We start from the raw sequence: 18,214 nt of genomic DNA, 5'->3' as shown, positions 1-18,214 counted from the left end.
CAAGGCATCAGCCAGGACTGGAGGTCTGTGTTCTCATCTGGAAGCTCAACTGTGGGAGGACCCACCACCCCACCTATGTTGGTTGTTGGTAGCATTCAATTCCTTGTGGTTGTAGGACTGAGAACTTCAAATTCTTGCTGTCTGTCAACTGAGGCTGCCCTCAGCAACTAGAGGCTGCCCTCTGCTCCTTGCCACCACATAAGCCACCCACATGGCCACTTGCTCCTTCATAGTCATCAAGGAAAAGCATAAGAGACAGTCCTGCACGATGGGCATTTCAGTCTTGTGTAATGCAATCACATACATCCTGTCACCTTTGCTGTACTCTATTGGCTAGAAGCAAGTCACAGGCCCCACCTACACAATCAAGGGGAGGGGATTACACAAGAATATGACTATCAGGAAGTGGGGATCATGGGGGCCACCCTAGAGCCTGTCTGTCACTAAAGTGCCTACTACGTGCCAATTCTGGACTAAGCACATTCATACGCATAGCCCACTTTCAGTCTCTCAATCCCTTTGCATGGTGCTTTTATTTGCCCCAGTTTTATGAGGAAACTCACACTTAGAGAGATGAAGCTGGAGCACTGCTGCTTGGTGTTCAAACCTGAATCTGTCTGTCTCTGAGTCTGGGCTCTTTCTATGGCATCTAAACTGAATCATCCCAGGGAAGGAGGTAAGGGGAGCAGGAAGGTGTGATCCAAGACTCTGTATATGACTCCCCCTCTCTTTCTCTCTCCCAACCCCAGTCTCCAGTAGGAAGAAGGCTGTAGAGGCAAAATGCAGCCTGGCCTGCGAGTACCTGAGTGAGGAGGATTACATGGACTTGCTGTGGACCACCCTCTCTGAGTTTCCAGGTGAGGGACCTGTGCAAGATGAAGCTGTGTCAGGCAAGCCTAGGAATATGGCAATTGTTCAGCTGGTGGCTCTGTCTGCCCTAACTGGAAGCAAATCCCATTTTTAGTTAGCGAGGGACTTTGTTTTTCAATCCTTAACTATAAGTTGTCAAGAACTGTGAAGGGGCTGAGATGTTACCCTACTTGAAGGCTGTCAAGTTAAGCTGCCCAGTTTCATGCATACTGGCGGAAGACATAAGACTCCTGGGTCAGAGACAAAAGACTATTATAGCAAGCAACTTGAGTAGTACCTTGGTGACTGTTTCCCTTGCCCCCAAGTCCCACGGGGATGATGAGGAAGGACCCACGTGGAGGCTACACATGCAATGGATTTGTAACACAGCTGGGGAACCCCAAGCTTAGGGAACCCAAATATTTTATAATGCCCTGCCAGAAACCTCCCTAAGAGAGACATCATCTTTATTATATTGGACAATAAGCCAACCTGCCCTTTGCTCCAGAGGGAAACAGTATCTCTATCTTCCAAGGTTGTTTGCTATACAAACAACTCTGACATGGTAGCCTGGACCAAAAGGGCAGCTGCTCCCTCTGCTCATAAGATGTGTAGAAATATGAGAAACCCATGGAAAATCATCCTCCAACACCAGGCATACTGGAAAGGAACAGTAGAGTGTCAAAAATCCAAACCTGCACGTGATGCAAAGGTGATCTTTTTTCTTTTAAGAGGAATAATTATTACAACTACAATAACATCTAGTACTTATTGAGTGCCTATTGTATGCCAAGGCTTGTGTTAAATGTCTTACAGATTCAATCTTATTTAATCTTGTGAAGTCGTTTAGTTATTCCCATTTTACAACTGAAGAAACTGAGGCTCAGAGTGGTGACATAATTTGCCCAGTGTAGCAGAAACTGTTCCCGCAACTTGCAACTGCCAGGATTCTGTGCCTGAAGACTATCTCAGAAGGAATGAGAAGTGCCTGTATCTAAAAGCAAGCAAGGTAGCTGGAAGTGCCAAGGAGTTAGCACCTGGGAGATACTGTGGGATTTGTTGGACAAATACCCCAGCATCCTTGCCCATCAGCAGGAAAACTCCAAGGCACATGTTCTATGCTGGCTTTTGAGTCCCCCAGTGGAATTCAGCTCCAGTTGCCCACAGTAGTGGGCAACTGCTTGATACCCACCTTTTGTTAGTTGCTTTCCCTTCCCAAATTTACTTCCCCACTCTCCTGCTGGTTCTATCTTGGATCACCTCCCAAGTCGATGCCTTGTACTTGCATCCTTGTCTCAGGGTTTGCTTCTGGGAAAACTCAACTACAATACTGAGTACCCCACAGCAGGCAGGGCTAAGACCTGTGCTCCCACCCTAGAATTCAGAGTCTTCAGTCCCATACTACACTGTCTATCTTTCCTCTAAAACCCTTTCCCCACATAGCTTAGTAGGTAAGAACGAAGGCTCAGAAATTAAACTCAGCATTTGCAGTCTCCATTTCTGTGACTTTAAGAAAGTCACATTACGTGACATTTCTGTAACTGTCACCATTTCTGTGATTTTACCTCTCTGAAACTCAGATTCTTCTTTATTTACTATGTGTATTGTTTTATTTGGTTTTATTCACTAATGTGCCCCAACCTCCTTGAACAGTTCCTGACACACAGTAGGTGCTCATTGACTGAATAACTGTGGGAAAACGCTATTCGATAAATTAATAGCATTTATTTTAGAGGATCATTTTGATGACTAAACAAGATTATGGATGTAATAAAAATGGGGCTGGGCATGGTGGCTCACGCCTGTAATCCTGGTGCTTTGGGAGGCCAAGGTGGGCAGATCACCTGAGGTCAGGAGTTTGAGAGCAGCCTGGCCAAGTGATGAAACTCCATCTCTACTAAAACTACAAAAATTAGCTGGGCATGATGGCATGCACCTGTAGTCCCAGCTACTCAGGAGGCTGAGGCACAGGAATCACTTGAACCCAGGAGGCAGAGATTGCAATAAGCAGATATCACATGCACCACTGCACCCCAGCCTGGGCGACAGAGCGAGGCTCTGTCAAAAAAAAAAAAGATGTAAAAATGCTTAGCTCAAATTCAGTTATTATTATTACTAATAAGCACTATGCTATACTGCCTCTACTGAGGTAGAGTGTGTTATTTTTTAGGCCCATTTTATAGAAGAAGAAAATGAGGCTCAGAGGAGGTAAGGGACTAGCCCAAGACCACATGGCAAGTTAAAGGCAAAATGAGGCATTAGAACCCAGGCATTCTGTTCCCTGGATTCAGTGAATGCCACCATTCAGGCTCCTGCTGGTGCCTGGGTTAGTTATCTATTGCCAGGTAACAAATCATCCCGAAAATGTAGTGGCTTAAAACAATGCACACTTATGATTTCACAGTTGCTGTGGCTTCTCTAGGTGTTCTACTTCAGCATATTTCATGTGGCTGCAATCAAGGCATTGGCCCAGGGTCTGTAGTCTCATTTGAAAGCTCAGCTGGGGCAGGATCCACTCCCATGCTTACTCACGTGGTTGCTGGCAAGATTCCATTTCTTGAAGGTTTTTGCACTGAGGGCCTCAGTTCCTTGCTGGCTGTTGGCCAGAGGCTACCTTCAGTTCCTTGCCAGGTGGCCTTCTCCATCAAAGCAAATACATGAGAAGGGCCAGGGAAAGAGAACACCAAGACAGAAGTCACAGTCTTTTATCACCCGACCTCAAAAGTGACACCTTATCACTTTTGCTGTCTTCTAGTCATTAGAAGTGAGTCACTAGGTCTAGTCCACCCTCCAGGGGAGGGGATAATACAGGCTGTGCTACGAGGGTGGAGGGCATTGGGAATCAAATTGGAAGCTACCTATCTCTCCCCACTCCCCTTCCAGGTGTCCTTGTGACTCTGTGGATTATTGACCGCCTGGGGCGCAAGAAGACCATGGCCCTGTGCTTTGTCATCTTCTCCTTCTGCAGCCTCCTGCTGTTTATCTGTGTTGGAAGGTAGGTGATCTGCAGGCCTAGGTATGAGTATGAGCACAGGTGGAGGTGTGGGTGCAGGTGTGGGTGCAGGCCCAGGTAGAGGTGAGGGCCAGGTGTTAGTGTAAGCCCAGGTGGAGGTGCTGGCCCAAGTGTGGGTGTAGGTGTGAATATGGGTACGGGTACAGGTGTGAGTGCAGGTGTTGGTGTATGCCCAGGTATGGGTGCAGACCCAGGTGTGTGTATAGACCCAAGTGTGGGCCCAGGTGTGGGTGCAGGTGTGGGTGCAGGCCCAGGTGTGGGTGCAGGTGTGGGTGCAGGCCCAGGTGTGGGTATTGGCCCAAGTGTGGGTACAGGTGTGGGTGCAGGCCCAGGTGTGGGTGCAGGTGTGGGTACAGGCCCAGGTGTGGGTATTGGCCCAAGTGTGGGTACAGGTGTGGGTGCAGGCCCAGGTGTGGGTGCAGGTGTGGGTACAGGCCCGGGTGTGGGTATTGGCCCAAGTGTGGGTGCAGGTAGGGTACATGCCCAGATGTGGGTGTAAGCTCAAGTGTAGGTACAGGTGTGGGTGAGGCTCAGGTGTGGGTGTAAGCCCAACTGTAGGTACAAGTGTGGGTGAGGCCCAGGTGTGGGTATTGGCCCAAGTATGGGTGCAGGTGTGGCTGCAGGTGGGGGTACAGACCCAGGTGTGAGTATAGGCCCAAGTGTGGGTGTAGGGTGTGGGTGCCGGCCCAGGTGCGGGTATTGGCCCAAGTGTGGGTACAAGCGGGGATACAGGTGTCAGTGCAGGCCCAGGAGTGGGTGCAGATACAGGTAAAGGTGTAGGTGCTCATTAGGACTGAGGCTCATGGCTGCCTCACAACTGGATAAAATATCAGGCCTAGGGAGGGGGCCTCTGATGGGGGTTGTAGTCAGGGGAGAACTTTGGCCCCAGTTTTGCTCTAATGATGCCAAATTTAGACTTTTGATATCATCTCCCAATGAGATCATAAATGTAGCTATTTATGTATATGTTAAAACTGTTAACTTGTTCAATGGAAATATTTCAAATAGACCCTGTTTTGTAATCCCGTTTTAACATTTCTCCATTTTTCCATTTGCCAAGAGTCTCAAAATATAGAAATGGCGTATGCTTCTATTGATCTCTGAGAGGCCCCAGACCACACCTAGTGAGGAATCTGTGGGCCACCTCCTGGTCTGAGGAAGGTTGGGAGATGTAGCTTCGACCCTGAAATGTTGGTGTTCTGGGCCATTTATGGAAACAATGGGACAGAGGGTTGGGATCAGAATTATCCTAAGAATACTGAATAGTGGTTTACTTTCCCCAGCTCAGCTGGCCCCTGGCTCAATTCCTGCTCCACCCCCAGCCAAGTTCCTGTCTAAGCTTTTCACTATTTATATCACTTCTCCCTAATCTTGTGCCCATCCTGGGCACCACAAGTGTTCCCATCTCTCAGCCTGGTAGTTTGAAGAATGACGAACTTATAAAATCAGGACTGTCAAGATGATACTGAAATATGTGTGCCTGTATGTCTGTATCAATGAGCGTCAGGGAGGGGTAACCTTTGCCAATTGCTAGGGTATTGATACTGCTTGGGAAGATAGGACTATGCTGAAACAAGCAGACAGAAAAAAAATGCCATCATCTGCCTTTATCCTCTTCCTAGAAATGTGCTCACTCTGTTACTCTTCATTGCAAGAGCGTTTATTTCTGGAGGCTTTCAAGCGGCATACGTTTACACACCTGAGGTAGGAGGGTTGTCTGGGAGCTGCTGGGGAACGGGCGGTGGGGGTAGAGTGTCTGTGGGGGATGCTGTGCTTCCAGAAACCATTAAAAAGAATGAGGTGGTGGGCGCGGTGGTTCACGCCTGTAATCCCAACACTTTGGGAGGCCGAGGCGGGAGGATCACTTGAGCCTGGAAGTTTGAGACCAGCCTGAGCAACATAGCAAGACCCTCTCTCTAAAAAAATAAAATAAAAATTAGCCAGGCTGTGGTGGCACCCACCTGTAGTTCCAGCTACTCAGAAGGCTGAGGTGGGAGGATCACTTGAGCCTAGGAGTTGAAGGCTGCAGTGAGCCATGGTCATGCCACTGCACTCCAGCCTGGGCAATGGAGCAAGACCCTATCTCAAAAAAAAAAAAAAAAAATGAGGTGGATGTCTATGTATTGATGTGGACAAGATTTTAAGACATACTACTGAATGGAAAAGGCAAATCGCAGAATAGTATGTATGATATGATACCATTTTGTATTTTTAAAATACTTTCTATTTTCCATGTGTATATTTTTGAACATATCTGGGAAGATACATTCCAAAGATACCCCTGATAGTAGGGCCTTATGAGGAGAATTTTCCTGGCAGCAGAAGCAGATCAAGAGAGAATTTAGGCATTTTGATTTTTTACAAGGAGAATATATTTCTGTATTGTTTATGTAATTGAGTGAATTGAAATATCATGTAGAAATGCATATGGTATGCACTGAAAAAGCACGTGCTGAATAAGTAAGTGAATGAAGATGTGTGTGCTATATATAATCCAGAAAAAGCTAGAGGAATATACACAAAAATGTGACAAATCTCGAGTGTTGAGATCCTGAATGAGTTTTATATTTCCTCTTTATGTTTTTATTCTTTGCAAGCTTTCTACACTGAGCATTGCATTTGTTAAAGCATGCTAGCTAATGTAACAGAGAACCCCCAAAGTGGAGGGTTTTGACACAGGAGCAGCTTCTCACTTATAAAAGAGCCCAGGCCAGGCACAGTGGTTCATGCCTGTAAACCCAGCACTTTGGGAGGCCGAGGCAGGTGGATTGCTTGAGCTCAGGAGTTCAAGACCAACCTGGGTAACATGGTGAAACCTCATCCCTAAAAAACACACAAAAATTAGCTGGGAGTGGTAGCACATGCCTGTTGTCCCAGCTACTCGAGGTGGGGCTGAGGTGGGAGGATCACCTGAGCCCAGGGAAGTCGAGGCTGCAGTGAGCCGTGATTGTGCCACTGCACTCCAGCCTGAATGACAGAGTGAGACCCTGTCTCAAATAAATAAGTAAATAAAATACTATAAAATAAAAGAGTCCAATATGGGTGTTCTAGGTTGGGGGACAGCTTTCCTCCTCCAGTGATTTGGGAACCGAGGCTCTCGCATCGTGTGCCTTTCTTATCCAGGGATCTTGCCCCAGGGGACATTTGGCAATGCCTGGGAATATTTTGGATTGTCATAAGGTGGCAGGGGGAGGCAGAAGTGCTACTGGAATCTCGTGGGTAGAGGCCAGGGATGCTGCTAAACATCCTACAATGCACAGCAACCCCCACCCCCATAACAAAGAATGAGCCATCCCAAAACATCCATAGTGCTCAGGCTGAGAAGCCCTCGCTTAGGGCCATGGAGTCCTTCTCGCAGCCAGCAGACATGGGAAGGGAGAAGAGAAAACGCACCCTTCTTAATTACCTTGGCCTGGAAGATGCACAATCTCTTCTCACTTTGCCACTTAACAAAGCACGTGGCCCCTACTGGGTACAAACTGAGAGACTGTAAACATTTCCATCTCTCTCTTTATGAAATCCCTTGAAAACCTGTGACCTGGGCTTCAAGGTGAACTCATGAGAAGAAGGTGGAGAGCAACCCCTGAGTTGTGAACTTGTGGCAGTTCCTGGTGGAGGAGTCTTTGGGGAGCCCCCCCAGGACAGAGTGGACCCCTTTACTGGGTTCCCACCCACAGCTAAGCTTCTTACCCTAGTTCTGAGTTGAGCCTCCCATGCCCTTTGGGGTGAGGATCCCTGTCCCTTAAGGGTGTCACCAACACTGGAGGGATTTGCCCTGACTTCAGGCCTGCCCCTGGGGTCAGTCCTATTAGCTTGGAGCTGGAGCGGTGGGAGGAACCTGCATGTCCCCACGCCCATATCCGGCCACTGTGTTTCAGGTCTACCCCACAGCAACGCGGGCCCTCGGCCTGGGCACCTGCAGCGGCATGGCAAGAGTGGGTGCTCTCATCACTCCATTCATCGCCCAGGTAGGTGCTGCCCCCAAATACAGAGGGGTGGGGGGGTGACAAAACCCCATGCATGGCAAGCCATTACTACATACCGACTGTCCCCAGAGCCCTCAGGGTGCATTCGCTCATTTTATTATAACAATACACCCGAGGACAGAAGAAATATTGCCTGCAGATGAGAAAACAGAGGCTCAGGGGCTAAAACAACATGCCCAAGGTCATGCAGCTGGAAAGTACGCAATCCAGGAGTCAAACCCAGGTCTTCCCTGTGAAGAAAATCCTTGGGCTGCCATATGTTTTGCTTAAAAACAATTTGGATGAAAACAAGTGGGCAATTGTGAGTGAATTAATGCAAGAACAGAAAACCAAATACCGCATGTTCTCTGGGAGCTAGACATTGAATACACATAGACATAAAAATAGGAGTAATGGACACTGGGGACCACTAGACTGGGGAGGAAGGGTGGGAGTCATGGGCTGAAAATTCCATCTATTGGGTAATGTGCTCACTACCTGGGGGATGGGGTCATTTGTACCCCAAACTTCAGCATCATGCAATATACCTGTGTAACAAACCTGCAGTGGACCCCTTAATCTATGGTAAAAGTGGAATTTTTTTTTTTTCTTTTTGGGATGGAATCTCGCTCTGTCACCCAGGCTGGAGTGCAGTGGTGCGATCTCAGCTCACTGCAACCTCCACCTCCCAGGTTCAAGCGATTCTCCTGCCTCAGCCTCCCGAGTAGCTGGGATTATAGGCGTGCACCACCACGCCCGGCTAATTTCTGTATTTTTAGTAGAGACAAGGTTTCACCACGTTGGCCAGGATGGTCTGGATCTCTTGACCTCATGATCTGCCTGCCTCGGCCTCCAAAGTGCTGAGATTACAGGCATGAGCCACTGTGCCTGGCCGTAAATTTTTTTTTTTTAACAAAAGGAAAGAAGGGTCAGGTGCTGTGTCTCACGCCTGTAATCCCAGCCCTTTAGGAGGATGAGGCGGGTGGATCACTTCAGGTCAGGAGTTTGAGACCAGCCTGGCCAACATGGTGAAACCCCCATCTCTACTAAAAATACAAAAATTAACTAGGTGTGGTGGCAGGTGCCTGTAATTCTGGCTGAGGCACAAAAATCGCTTGAACCCAGGAGGCAGAGGTTACAGTGAGCCAAAATTGCGCCACTACACTCCAGCCTGGGTGATAGAGTGAGACCCTGTCTCAAAAAGAAAAAAAAAGGAAAGAAAACAAGTATGCCAACACAATTTAGTGGAAAACAAATAAATATGCCAGTTCCTGCTTTTTGAATTAGATAATTAGACGTCGTTGCAGAATTTTGCAACTCTTCGTGTGTCATGAAGCATTTGTATCTAGGGATCTTAGTAAGTTTTTTTGCTTTTTGAAAATCCAGGTTTTTTTCTGTTTGAATAACTTTTTTATTGAGGTAAATGTCACATAACAAAATTAACCATCTTAAAGGGAACAATTCAGTGGCATTCAGCACATTCACAGCGTTGGGCAACCACTGCTTCTATCCAGTTCCAAAACATTCGCATCACCCCAAAATAAACCCCTGGATCCACTAAGCAGTCACTCCTCATTGCCCACTTCCCCTAGGCTCCTGGCAACCACCCATCTGCTTTCTGTAGATTTGCCAAGTCTGAATATTTCAGAGAAATGGAATTTAAAGACGTGTTTAGCCAAGTGTTTCTGTTCTACTTTGATTTTAGCCATTGTGTGGCACTCCTAATTGATACTGGTTGAGAGCTCACCATGTGCCTCCACGGTGCCAGGTGCTCCCAGGTTCTTCCCATTAGGAAGTGACACCATTCTATGCCCATTTGGTAAATGAAGAAATGGGCCGGGCACGGTGCCTCACAGCTGTAATCCCAGCACTTTGGGAGGCCGAGGTGGGTGGATTACTTGAGGTCAGGAGTTCAAGGCCAGCCTGACCAACATGGTGAGACTCCATCTCTACTAAAAATACAAAAAAATTAGCCAGGCATGGTGGCACATGCCTGTAGTCCCAGCTACTCGAAAGGCTGAGGGAGAAAAATTGCTTGAACCCGGGAGGCAGAGGTTGCGGTGAGCCAAGATTGCACCACTGCACTCCAGCCTGGAGACAGAGCAAGACTCCATCTCAAAAGAAAAAAAGAAAAGAAAATGGGACTCAGCTCTGCCATGTGGTTTGCCATGTGCCAAAAGCTGGGAAGTTGGCACAGGCACTGCACTGTTCTAGAGGAAAGAAGAGTTATAAGGAGCCCAGACTCAAGCTTAGCAGACCCAAGTTCAAATCCCAGCCCCATCCTTATTATCTGCATGAACTTGGGTAGGAACCACTTATCCTCTTTGAGCCTCAGTTTTCTCCTTTGTAAAATGGGGATGAAGTACTTAGCTCATAGGGCTGTGGCATGGCATCTGTGTTGGTCCGTTTTGTGTTGATTTAAAGGAATATCTGGCCGGGCGCGTTGGCTCATGCCTGTAATCCTGGCACTTTGGGAGGCTGAGGTGGGTGGATCACCTGAGGTCGGGAGTTCGAGACCAGCCTGACCAACATAGAGAAACCCCGTCTCTACTAAAAATACAAAATTAGCCGGGCATGGTGGCGGGAGCGTGTAATCCCAGCTACTCGGGAGGAGAATCGCTTGAACCCGGAAAGCGGAGGTTGCGGTGAGCCAAGATTGCACCATTGCACTCCAGTTTGGGCAACAAGAACGAAACTCCATCTCAAAAAAAAAAAAGAATACTTGAGACCAGGTAATTTATAAAGAAAGGAGATTTATTTGACTCACGATTCTGCAGGCTGTACAAGCATGGCACCGCATCTGCTTGGCCTCTGGTGAGGCCTCAGGAAGCTTTTACTCATGGAGGAAGGCAAAGGAGGGGCAGGAGTGTCACAAGGAGAGAGAAGGACAAAGGGGGAGAGGAGGGAATCACCAGATTCTTTTTAGCAAGCGGATATCACGAGAGGGCCTGATGTTACTAATACTATTTGATGGTTGGCGATGTCTGTGCTTCAGAAGGGATGCTTTTACCGACCAGTGTCTCCTTCCCCTAGGTAATGCTGGAATCCTCTGTGTACCTGACTCTGGCAGTTTACAGTGGCTGCTGCCTCCTGGCTGCGCTGGCCTCCTGCTTTTTGCCCATTGAGACCAAAGGCCGAGGACTGCAGGAGTCCAGCCACCGGGAGTGGGGCCAGGAGATGGTCGGCCGAGGAATGCACGGTGCAGATGTTACCAGGTCGAACTCTGGCTCTCAGGAATAGTGACCAAAGGGGGACTGAGCTGGTCTTTGAGGCTGCAGAGCTCGGGGGGCTGGCGGGCCCCAACTGGGGCACTGATTGTCACTGCCGACATCAAGAACTCACCCAAGAGTACGACCTGGACCAACAGGATTTTGTGTCTTGACTCAGTTTGCTCATCTTCATTGAGGTCCACCCAGGGATGGGGAGATATTTGCTCTAGGGAGTTCTCTGTACATGTGGTTAAAGCTTTGTTCATAACCTGTGGATCTACATGGGAAAACTACCCATATTAGGAGGGTCTGGTAATGCCAGCAACCAATCAGACACCACCCAGAGTCACCCGGCCAAACCCTCAGTGAACAACCAAAATATCTCTCTGTAGATACCGTCCAGGCTCAGGCCCATGTGACACCTGCTGTCCACCCACTGGACCTGTTCAGTAGGTTTCTCCCACACCCACAGCCCCAGGCTTTCTTCTTTGAAATTGCAGGTGATCTAGGTGTGGTCTGAGCAGCTATTTCCTGGCGGGGGCCCCCCGGTTTGCCTCTCTAGAGCCTGACCAGTGGATTCTCTGGCAGATGGACATGGTGCATTCAAACTGGAGCCACGTGCCCCCACCCAGCCCCCTCTGGAGTTGCCATTGTTGGCACCAAGAGATCCAGATGTGTCCCTGGGGACAGCTGGTCTTGCACCGGGTGACAACCTCAGAACGCTGTTACCCCCTGGGAACTGAGGACTGAGGCCAAAATGAATCAAGCTGAAGCCAGAGCACGGGCCTCCCCTTCTGAAGCAGCGAAGGCCACGGTTCTGGCTTCTTTCCTGGCCCCCTCCTTGGTCAGGCTTAATGGTGACTTTTTTTTTTTTTTTTTTTTTTTTTTTTTTTTTTTTTTGAGACGGAGTCTTGCTCTGTCGCCCAGGCTGGAGTGCAGTGGCGTGATCTCGGCTCACTGCAACTCTGCCTCCCGGGTTCAAGCAATTCTCCTGTCTCAGCCTCCCGAGTAGCTGGGATTACAGGTGCCCACCTGTACTTTTTAGTAGAGACAGGGTTTCACCATGTTGGCCAGGCTGGTCTTGAACTCCTGACCTCAAGTGATCCACCTGCCTCGGCCTCCCACAGTGGTGGGATTACAGGCGTGAGCCACTGCACCTGGCCTGAATGATGACTCTTGAGGGGAAAAAGTTTACTCAGGTTGCAGGTACAAAATCCAAAATCCAGGGCTTTGGGTTTTGTGTATGGGTAGACAGCTGAATGGGCAGAGAAACCAAAAGGATGCTGCACCCACCATCTCGTCCCATGGGGATCAGGGGACCAGGATTCCCTGATGCGAAGCTGCTCCTCTGTCCAGGGACGTCTTGATCATTACACAAAGGCAGCCCCTGGAGTTCCATGCATGGAGCCTGCCGTGGAGTGGAGAGGGGTGGGAGGACTCAGGTGTGTGAAATGTATGTTTTCAAAGGAAGAGGGGGGAGGCCAATTGGTTTTGAGTTGGTCTCCGCAGGCGACATCACTTCTGGGATTTGGTTTACCGGAGCCTTTTTTCCCATGGTGAAGGCAGGGGACATAGACAAGGAGGGAGGAAGCTGGCAGATCCCATCAAAGGCCAGAGCAGACAGACCTACTGCTTAAAGTAAACATTGCAAGGAAGCCAATTTGTGCGTTCATCTCTTATTAAAACATGTCAGTGATGGACATTGCAAGAGCCTAAGTTTATTCATTGTCATCATGTCCTAGTGACAGTCCAGCCTAACGGTCTGCCTACCTTTGTTCATCGGAATTCATCTCAGTGCTTTAGTGTGATAATCTCCTTTCCAATGAGTGGGGAAAGAAGTACCATTGGCCGCCAACATTGTGGCTGAGCCTGTTGGAGACAACACTTTCTTCTAATGGTGTGCAGGTCATGATGGGGGACTTCTTCCAGCTCAAGTTCTAAATCAACTGCAAACAATACTGTGTCTCTAAAATATGGGCTGCAGCCCCCTCTGCCCAGGCAGTTGAAGAGGAGATGGCTTGGCAGATCTCTGTCTCTCCTCTGACAACCACATTTCCTTGAACCACGTGTGGCTGTAGCTCTAATTATTTCCGGACAGCTGAGCTCTCCTGGGTAACACAGAACTTTTGCTTGTCTCTTTTGCCTTCCGGCTGGTCAGACGCTGCTGGATGATCATGTCCGCTCCCTCACCCTAGAATAACCCAGTGGAGCTGGGGGCTGGGTGGGGATAGAGTGTTGGTGGGCAGGAATATTTCCCAGAGACTAGGGTAAAGGGGTTTACAGTTGAGGGCTTTCTCTACTTGAGAAAGTGAAAGTTAAAAACTCTTGCCAGGCATGGTGGCTCATGCCTGTAATCCCAGCACTTTGGGAGGCCAAGGTGGGCGGATCACAAGGTCAGGAGATTGAGACCATCCTGGCTAACATGGTGAAACCCCGTCTCTACTAAAAATACAAAAAAATAAAATTAGCCAGGTGTGGTGGTGGGTACCTGTAGTCCCAGCTACTCGGGAGGCTGAGGCAGGAGAATGGCATGAACCCAGGAGGCAGAGCTTTCAGTGAGCCGAGATCGCGCCACTGCACTCCAGCCTGGCAACAGAGCAAGACTCCATCTCAAAAACAAAACAAAACAAAACAAAACAAAACAAAAAAAACTCTTTGCCTTCTAAATAGCCTGCCCTTTTCAAAAAAATCAATATTATCAAATGATTCAAGAGCTATCACAAAAGGTACCCAAACTTCTGAATATGTGAGACCTTTAGCTGAGGACATTTGTATCTAATTTTGAACAATCCTATTCAAAAAGCTCCTATTTTCATTAATGGAAATGCCATGTTTCTCTCAGAGTTAGCAAAGATCTCAGAAAGTGGCAAAAGATATTTAATGTAGCCAGAGATATATATTTCTGTCTTTCTCATACTTCAAATATTCTGAAAAACATATAACTGACCTTGGTGGTGTTCACAATGGGATGAAACAGTATCTTCGGAATCGACTTTGAAATGAGTATGGAAATTCATTGTTTTTAATATAATATTAAGCAACAGAAAGTCTTGAATGATGAGATCAAGAGTCTCCCCTGCCATTATTTTCAATGGCAAAAACTGCAATTACTTTTTTTTTTTTTTTTTTGAGATGAAGTCTTGGCTCACTGCAACTCTGCCTCCCAGGTTCAAGCAATTCTCCCACCTCAGCTTCCTGAGTAGCTGGGATTACAGGTGCCCGCCTTGATGCTTAGCTAATTTTTGTATTTTTAGTACAGACAAGGTTTCACCATGTTGGTCAGGCTGGTCTCAATCTCCTGACCTCAAGTGATCCGCCCACCTCGGCCTCCCAAATGCAATTACTTTTGCACCAACCTAAGAACAGTAATCCCAGTCAATAGTGGCTTAAACCATTAGAACCAAAACCAGGCAGAGATCAGAGAAGGTTCAACGCTCAACAATGTTATCAAGAACCCAGCTTCTTTTTGCCTTTCCTTTTCACCATCCTCTGCATGTTGGCCATTTGACCCTGTGCTTGAAACCTCATAGTCACAAAATGGCTGCCCCTGCGCTGGACATCATATTTATTTTCAAAGAAGGTAGAATGGGAAAGGTTTTCTTTCAGAAGAGTCTGTTGGTTTTGGTTAGAAAAGGAAGTCCCCCGGCAGATTTACCATTGCTTCTCATTGATCAGACCTGGGTGTCATGCCCATCCCAGCACGAGTCCTGCTGTAGGGCTGGAAGGAAGGGCCTACCAGCACCAAGGGATACCCACAGCCTCTTGAACACAAAATTGGGATTCTGTTAGCACAGAAGAAGGATAGCAACGGCTGTTGGATGGGCGATGGTTGCAAGGAGCCTGCCGTGGATGTGTAGGCCACAGAGCCCTCATCAGCGCTGTTTTCGTGTTTTAATTCTACTCAGGATAATTAAAATTAAGGAACAGAGCTTTATTATAAGACTGGGATCAGTAGTTAATTTCCTACAGGGGAAATTCAGGGCATGTAAATCAGTGAAATGGAAAAGGTGTAAAGACAAGAGAAACACCAGCCCTGTCTGCAGGGGGTGGCTGCAACTCCCTTCCATCTGATGTTGTTCCACCGTGGGTCCAGTGTGACCAGATCTTCCAATGTTCAAGAGAGGAGTCTAGGTTTTTCTGTGAAATCTCCAAATATTAGTATATTGGATCAAAAATGTTCAAATGATGAGTGAGTTCAATAAAATGCATCTGCAGTGCAGCTTTGGTTGATGGGCTGATGGTTCACTCTGACAGTTTAGAGAGATTGCATAGGAATAAAGTACAGCCTGGTGTCATTCAGAGGAATAGGGATCTGGGAAACCACCAGGGCCCAAGACAGCTGCCCCTCTGAATCTGTGGCTCTTGTTTCTGCCCTTTTCTGGCAGAAATGAGTCTAGCTTCCATCTGTTTCCTTGTGGCTGCTGTGTATGCATAATCATGCACAGGGCTTCCATGGCCTCATAACTCAGCTCTGCAAACATACCTGACTCAGCTGCTCAGTGCCCCACTCCCAGATCTTCAGGAAACAAAGCTGATTGGCCCAGTTTAGTGTTGGATTGAGTCCTGGTCCAATTCAGTTGGGTTAGGAAGGAGTGGTAGAGAGGTACAGACACGGTGGCATTGGCCTGCCCTTTAGCAGGGTGGCACAGACAATTGCTGGTATGCCTGGAATCTGCAGTGACATGTGCATAAACTCTCAAGTCTATTCATCAGAACTCTCTTACAGATCATAACATGGCAAGTGGTCAGTGTGCATGGAGTATCCAGCATGTACTGGATATATTATTCAACACTGAGGATGCAAAATATCATAAGACATGGTCCTGGCTGGGTGCAGTGGCTCGTGCCCATAATCCCAGCACTTTGGGAGGCTGATGCGGGAGGATTACTTGAGGCCAGGAGTTTGAGGTGGCAGTTCGCTTTGATCACGCCACAGCATTCCAGCCTGAATGATAGAATGAGAGATCCTGTCTCTTAAAAAACAAAACAAAACAAAAAAAGCCAGGCGTGGTGGCTCATGACTGTAATCCCAGCACTTAAGAGGCCAGACGGGAGGATCACTTGAGCCCAGAAGTTTGAGACCAGCCTGGGCATCATGGCAAACCCCTGACTCCAAAAAGAATACAAAAATTAGCCAAGCCTGGTGGTGTGCTCCTGTGGTCCCAGCTACTTGGAGGCTGAGGTGGGAGAATCACCTGAGCCTGGGAAGTCGAGGCTGTAGTGAGCTGTGACCGTGCCACTGCACTCCAGCCTGGGTAACAGAGTGAGACTCTGGCTCAAAAAAAATAAAAGAAGAAGGAAGAGGAGGAGCAGGAAGGAGGAGGAGGAAGCGGAAGAAGGAAGAGGACAAAGAAGGAAGAGGAAGAGGAGGAGTAGGAGGAGAAGGAGGAGGAGAAGGAGGAGGAGAAGGAGGAGAAGGAGGAGGAGGAGGAGGAGAAGGAGGAGGAGGAGGAGAAGGAGGAGGAGGAGAAGGAGGAGGAGGAGGAGAAGGAGGAGGAGGAGGAGAAGGAGGAGGAAGAGGAGGAGTAGGAGGAGAAGGAGGAGGAGAAGGAGGAGAAGGAGGAGGAGGAGGAGAAGGAGGAGGAGGAGGAGAAGGAGGAGGAAGAGGAGGAAGAGGAGGAGTAGGAGGAAGAGGAGGAGGAGAAGGAGGAGGAAGAGGAGGAGGAGAAGGAGGAGGAGGAGGAGGAGAAGGAGGAGAAAGAGGAGGAGGAGGAGAAGGAGGAGAAAGAGGAGGAGGAGGAGAAGGAGGAGGAGAAGGAGGAGGAGGGAAAGGAGGAGGAGGAGGAGAAGGAGGAGGAGGAGAAGGAGGAGGAGGAGAAGGAGGAGGAGGAGGAGAAGGAGGAGGAAGAGGAGGAGGAGGAAAAGGAGGAGGAGAAGGAGGAGGAGGAGGAGGAGAAGGAGGAGAAAGAGGAGGAGGAGAAGGAGGAGGAGAAGGAGGAGGAGGAAAAGGAGGAGGAGGAGGAGAAGGAGGAGTAGGAGGAGGAGGAGGAGAAGGAGGAGAAAGAGGAGGAGGAGGAGAAGGAGGAGGAGAAGGAGGAGGAGGAAAAGGAGGAGGAGGAGGAGAAGGAGGAGGAGGAGAAGGAGGAGGAGGAGAAGGAGGAGGAGGAGGAGAAGGAGGAGGAGAAGGAGGAGGAGGAAAAGGAGGAGGAGGAGGGGAAGGAGGAGGAGGAGGAGAAGGAGGAGGAGGAGAAGGAGGAGGAGGAGGAGAACGAGGAGGAGGAGGAGGAGGAGAAGGAGGAGGAGGATGAGAAGGAGGAGGAGGATGAGAAGGAGGAGGAGGAGGAGAAGGAGGAGGAGGATGAGAAGGAGGAGGAGGAGGAGAAGGAGGAGGAGGAGAAGAAGGAGGAGGAGGAGGAGGAGAAGGAGGAGGAGGAGGAGAAGAAGGAGGAGGAGGAGGAGAAGGAGGAGGAGGAGAAGAAGGAGGAGGAGGAGGAGGAGAAGGAGGAGGAGGAGGAGAAGAAGGAGGAGGAGGAGGAGAAGGAGGAGGAGGAGGAGGAGGAGGAGGAGAAGGAGGAGGAGGAGGAGGAGGAGGAGGAGGAGGAGGAGGAGAAGGAGGAGGAGGAGAAGGAGGAGGAGGAGGAGGAGAAGGAGGAGGAGGAGAAGGAGGAGGAGGAGGAGAAGGAGGAGGAGGAGGAGGAGGAGAAGGAGGAGGAGGAGTAGAAGGAGGAGGAGGAGGAGGAGGAGTAGAAGGAGGAGGAGGAGGAGGAGGAGGAGGAAAAGGAGGAGGAGGAGGAGGAGAAGGAGGAGGAGGAGAAGGAGGAGGAGGAGGAGAAGGAGGAGGAGGAGGAGGAGGAGAAGGAGGAGGAGGAGGAGGAGGAGAAGGAGGAGGAGGAGGAGGAGAAGGAGGAGGAGGAGGAGGAGGAGAAGGAGGAGGAGGAGGAGGAGAAGGAGGAGGAGGAGAAGGAGGAGGAGGAGGAGAAGGAGGAGGAGGAGGAGGAGAAGGAGGAGGAGGAGGAGGAGGAGGAGAAGGAGGAGGAGGAGGAGAAGGAGGAGGAGGAGGAGGAGGAGGAGGAGAAGGAGGAGGAGGAGGAGAAGGAGGAGGAGTAGGAGGAGAAGGAGGAGTAGGAGAAGGAGGAGGAGGAGAAGGAGGAGGAGAAGAAGGAGGAGGAGGAGGAGAAGGAGGAGGAGAAGGAGAAGGAGAAGGAGGAGGAGAAGGAGGAGGAGAAGGAGGAGGAGGA

The 18,214-nt window shown here is 49.2% G+C and overlaps 1 protein-coding gene across 1 annotated transcript in view; it reads left to right on the top strand.

The window, feature by feature from the left end:
• Positions 1 to 12,736, top strand: part of SVOP (SV2 related protein) — a gene marked incomplete at its 5' end in the record, with an annotated part of 105,011 nt that extends 92,275 nt beyond the window's left edge. The window contains 5 exon segments of the mRNA NM_001133213.1: positions 750 to 857; positions 3,733 to 3,844; positions 5,485 to 5,566; positions 7,741 to 7,830; positions 10,861 to 12,736. Coding sequence (NP_001126685.1) covers positions 750 to 857; positions 3,733 to 3,844; positions 5,485 to 5,566; positions 7,741 to 7,830; positions 10,861 to 11,067 — 599 coding nt within the window. The 3' untranslated portion in view covers positions 11,068 to 12,736.
• Positions 12,737 to 18,214: the final 5,478 nt, after the last annotated feature.

This window comes from Pongo abelii, chromosome 10, assembly GCF_028885655.2.
Source record: "Pongo abelii isolate AG06213 chromosome 10, NHGRI_mPonAbe1-v2.0_pri, whole genome shotgun sequence".
NCBI classification, from domain to species: domain Eukaryota; kingdom Metazoa; phylum Chordata; class Mammalia; order Primates; family Hominidae; genus Pongo; species Pongo abelii.
The sequence above is the reverse complement of the archived record's forward strand: the minus strand, read 5'-3'. Positions and strand labels throughout refer to the sequence as shown.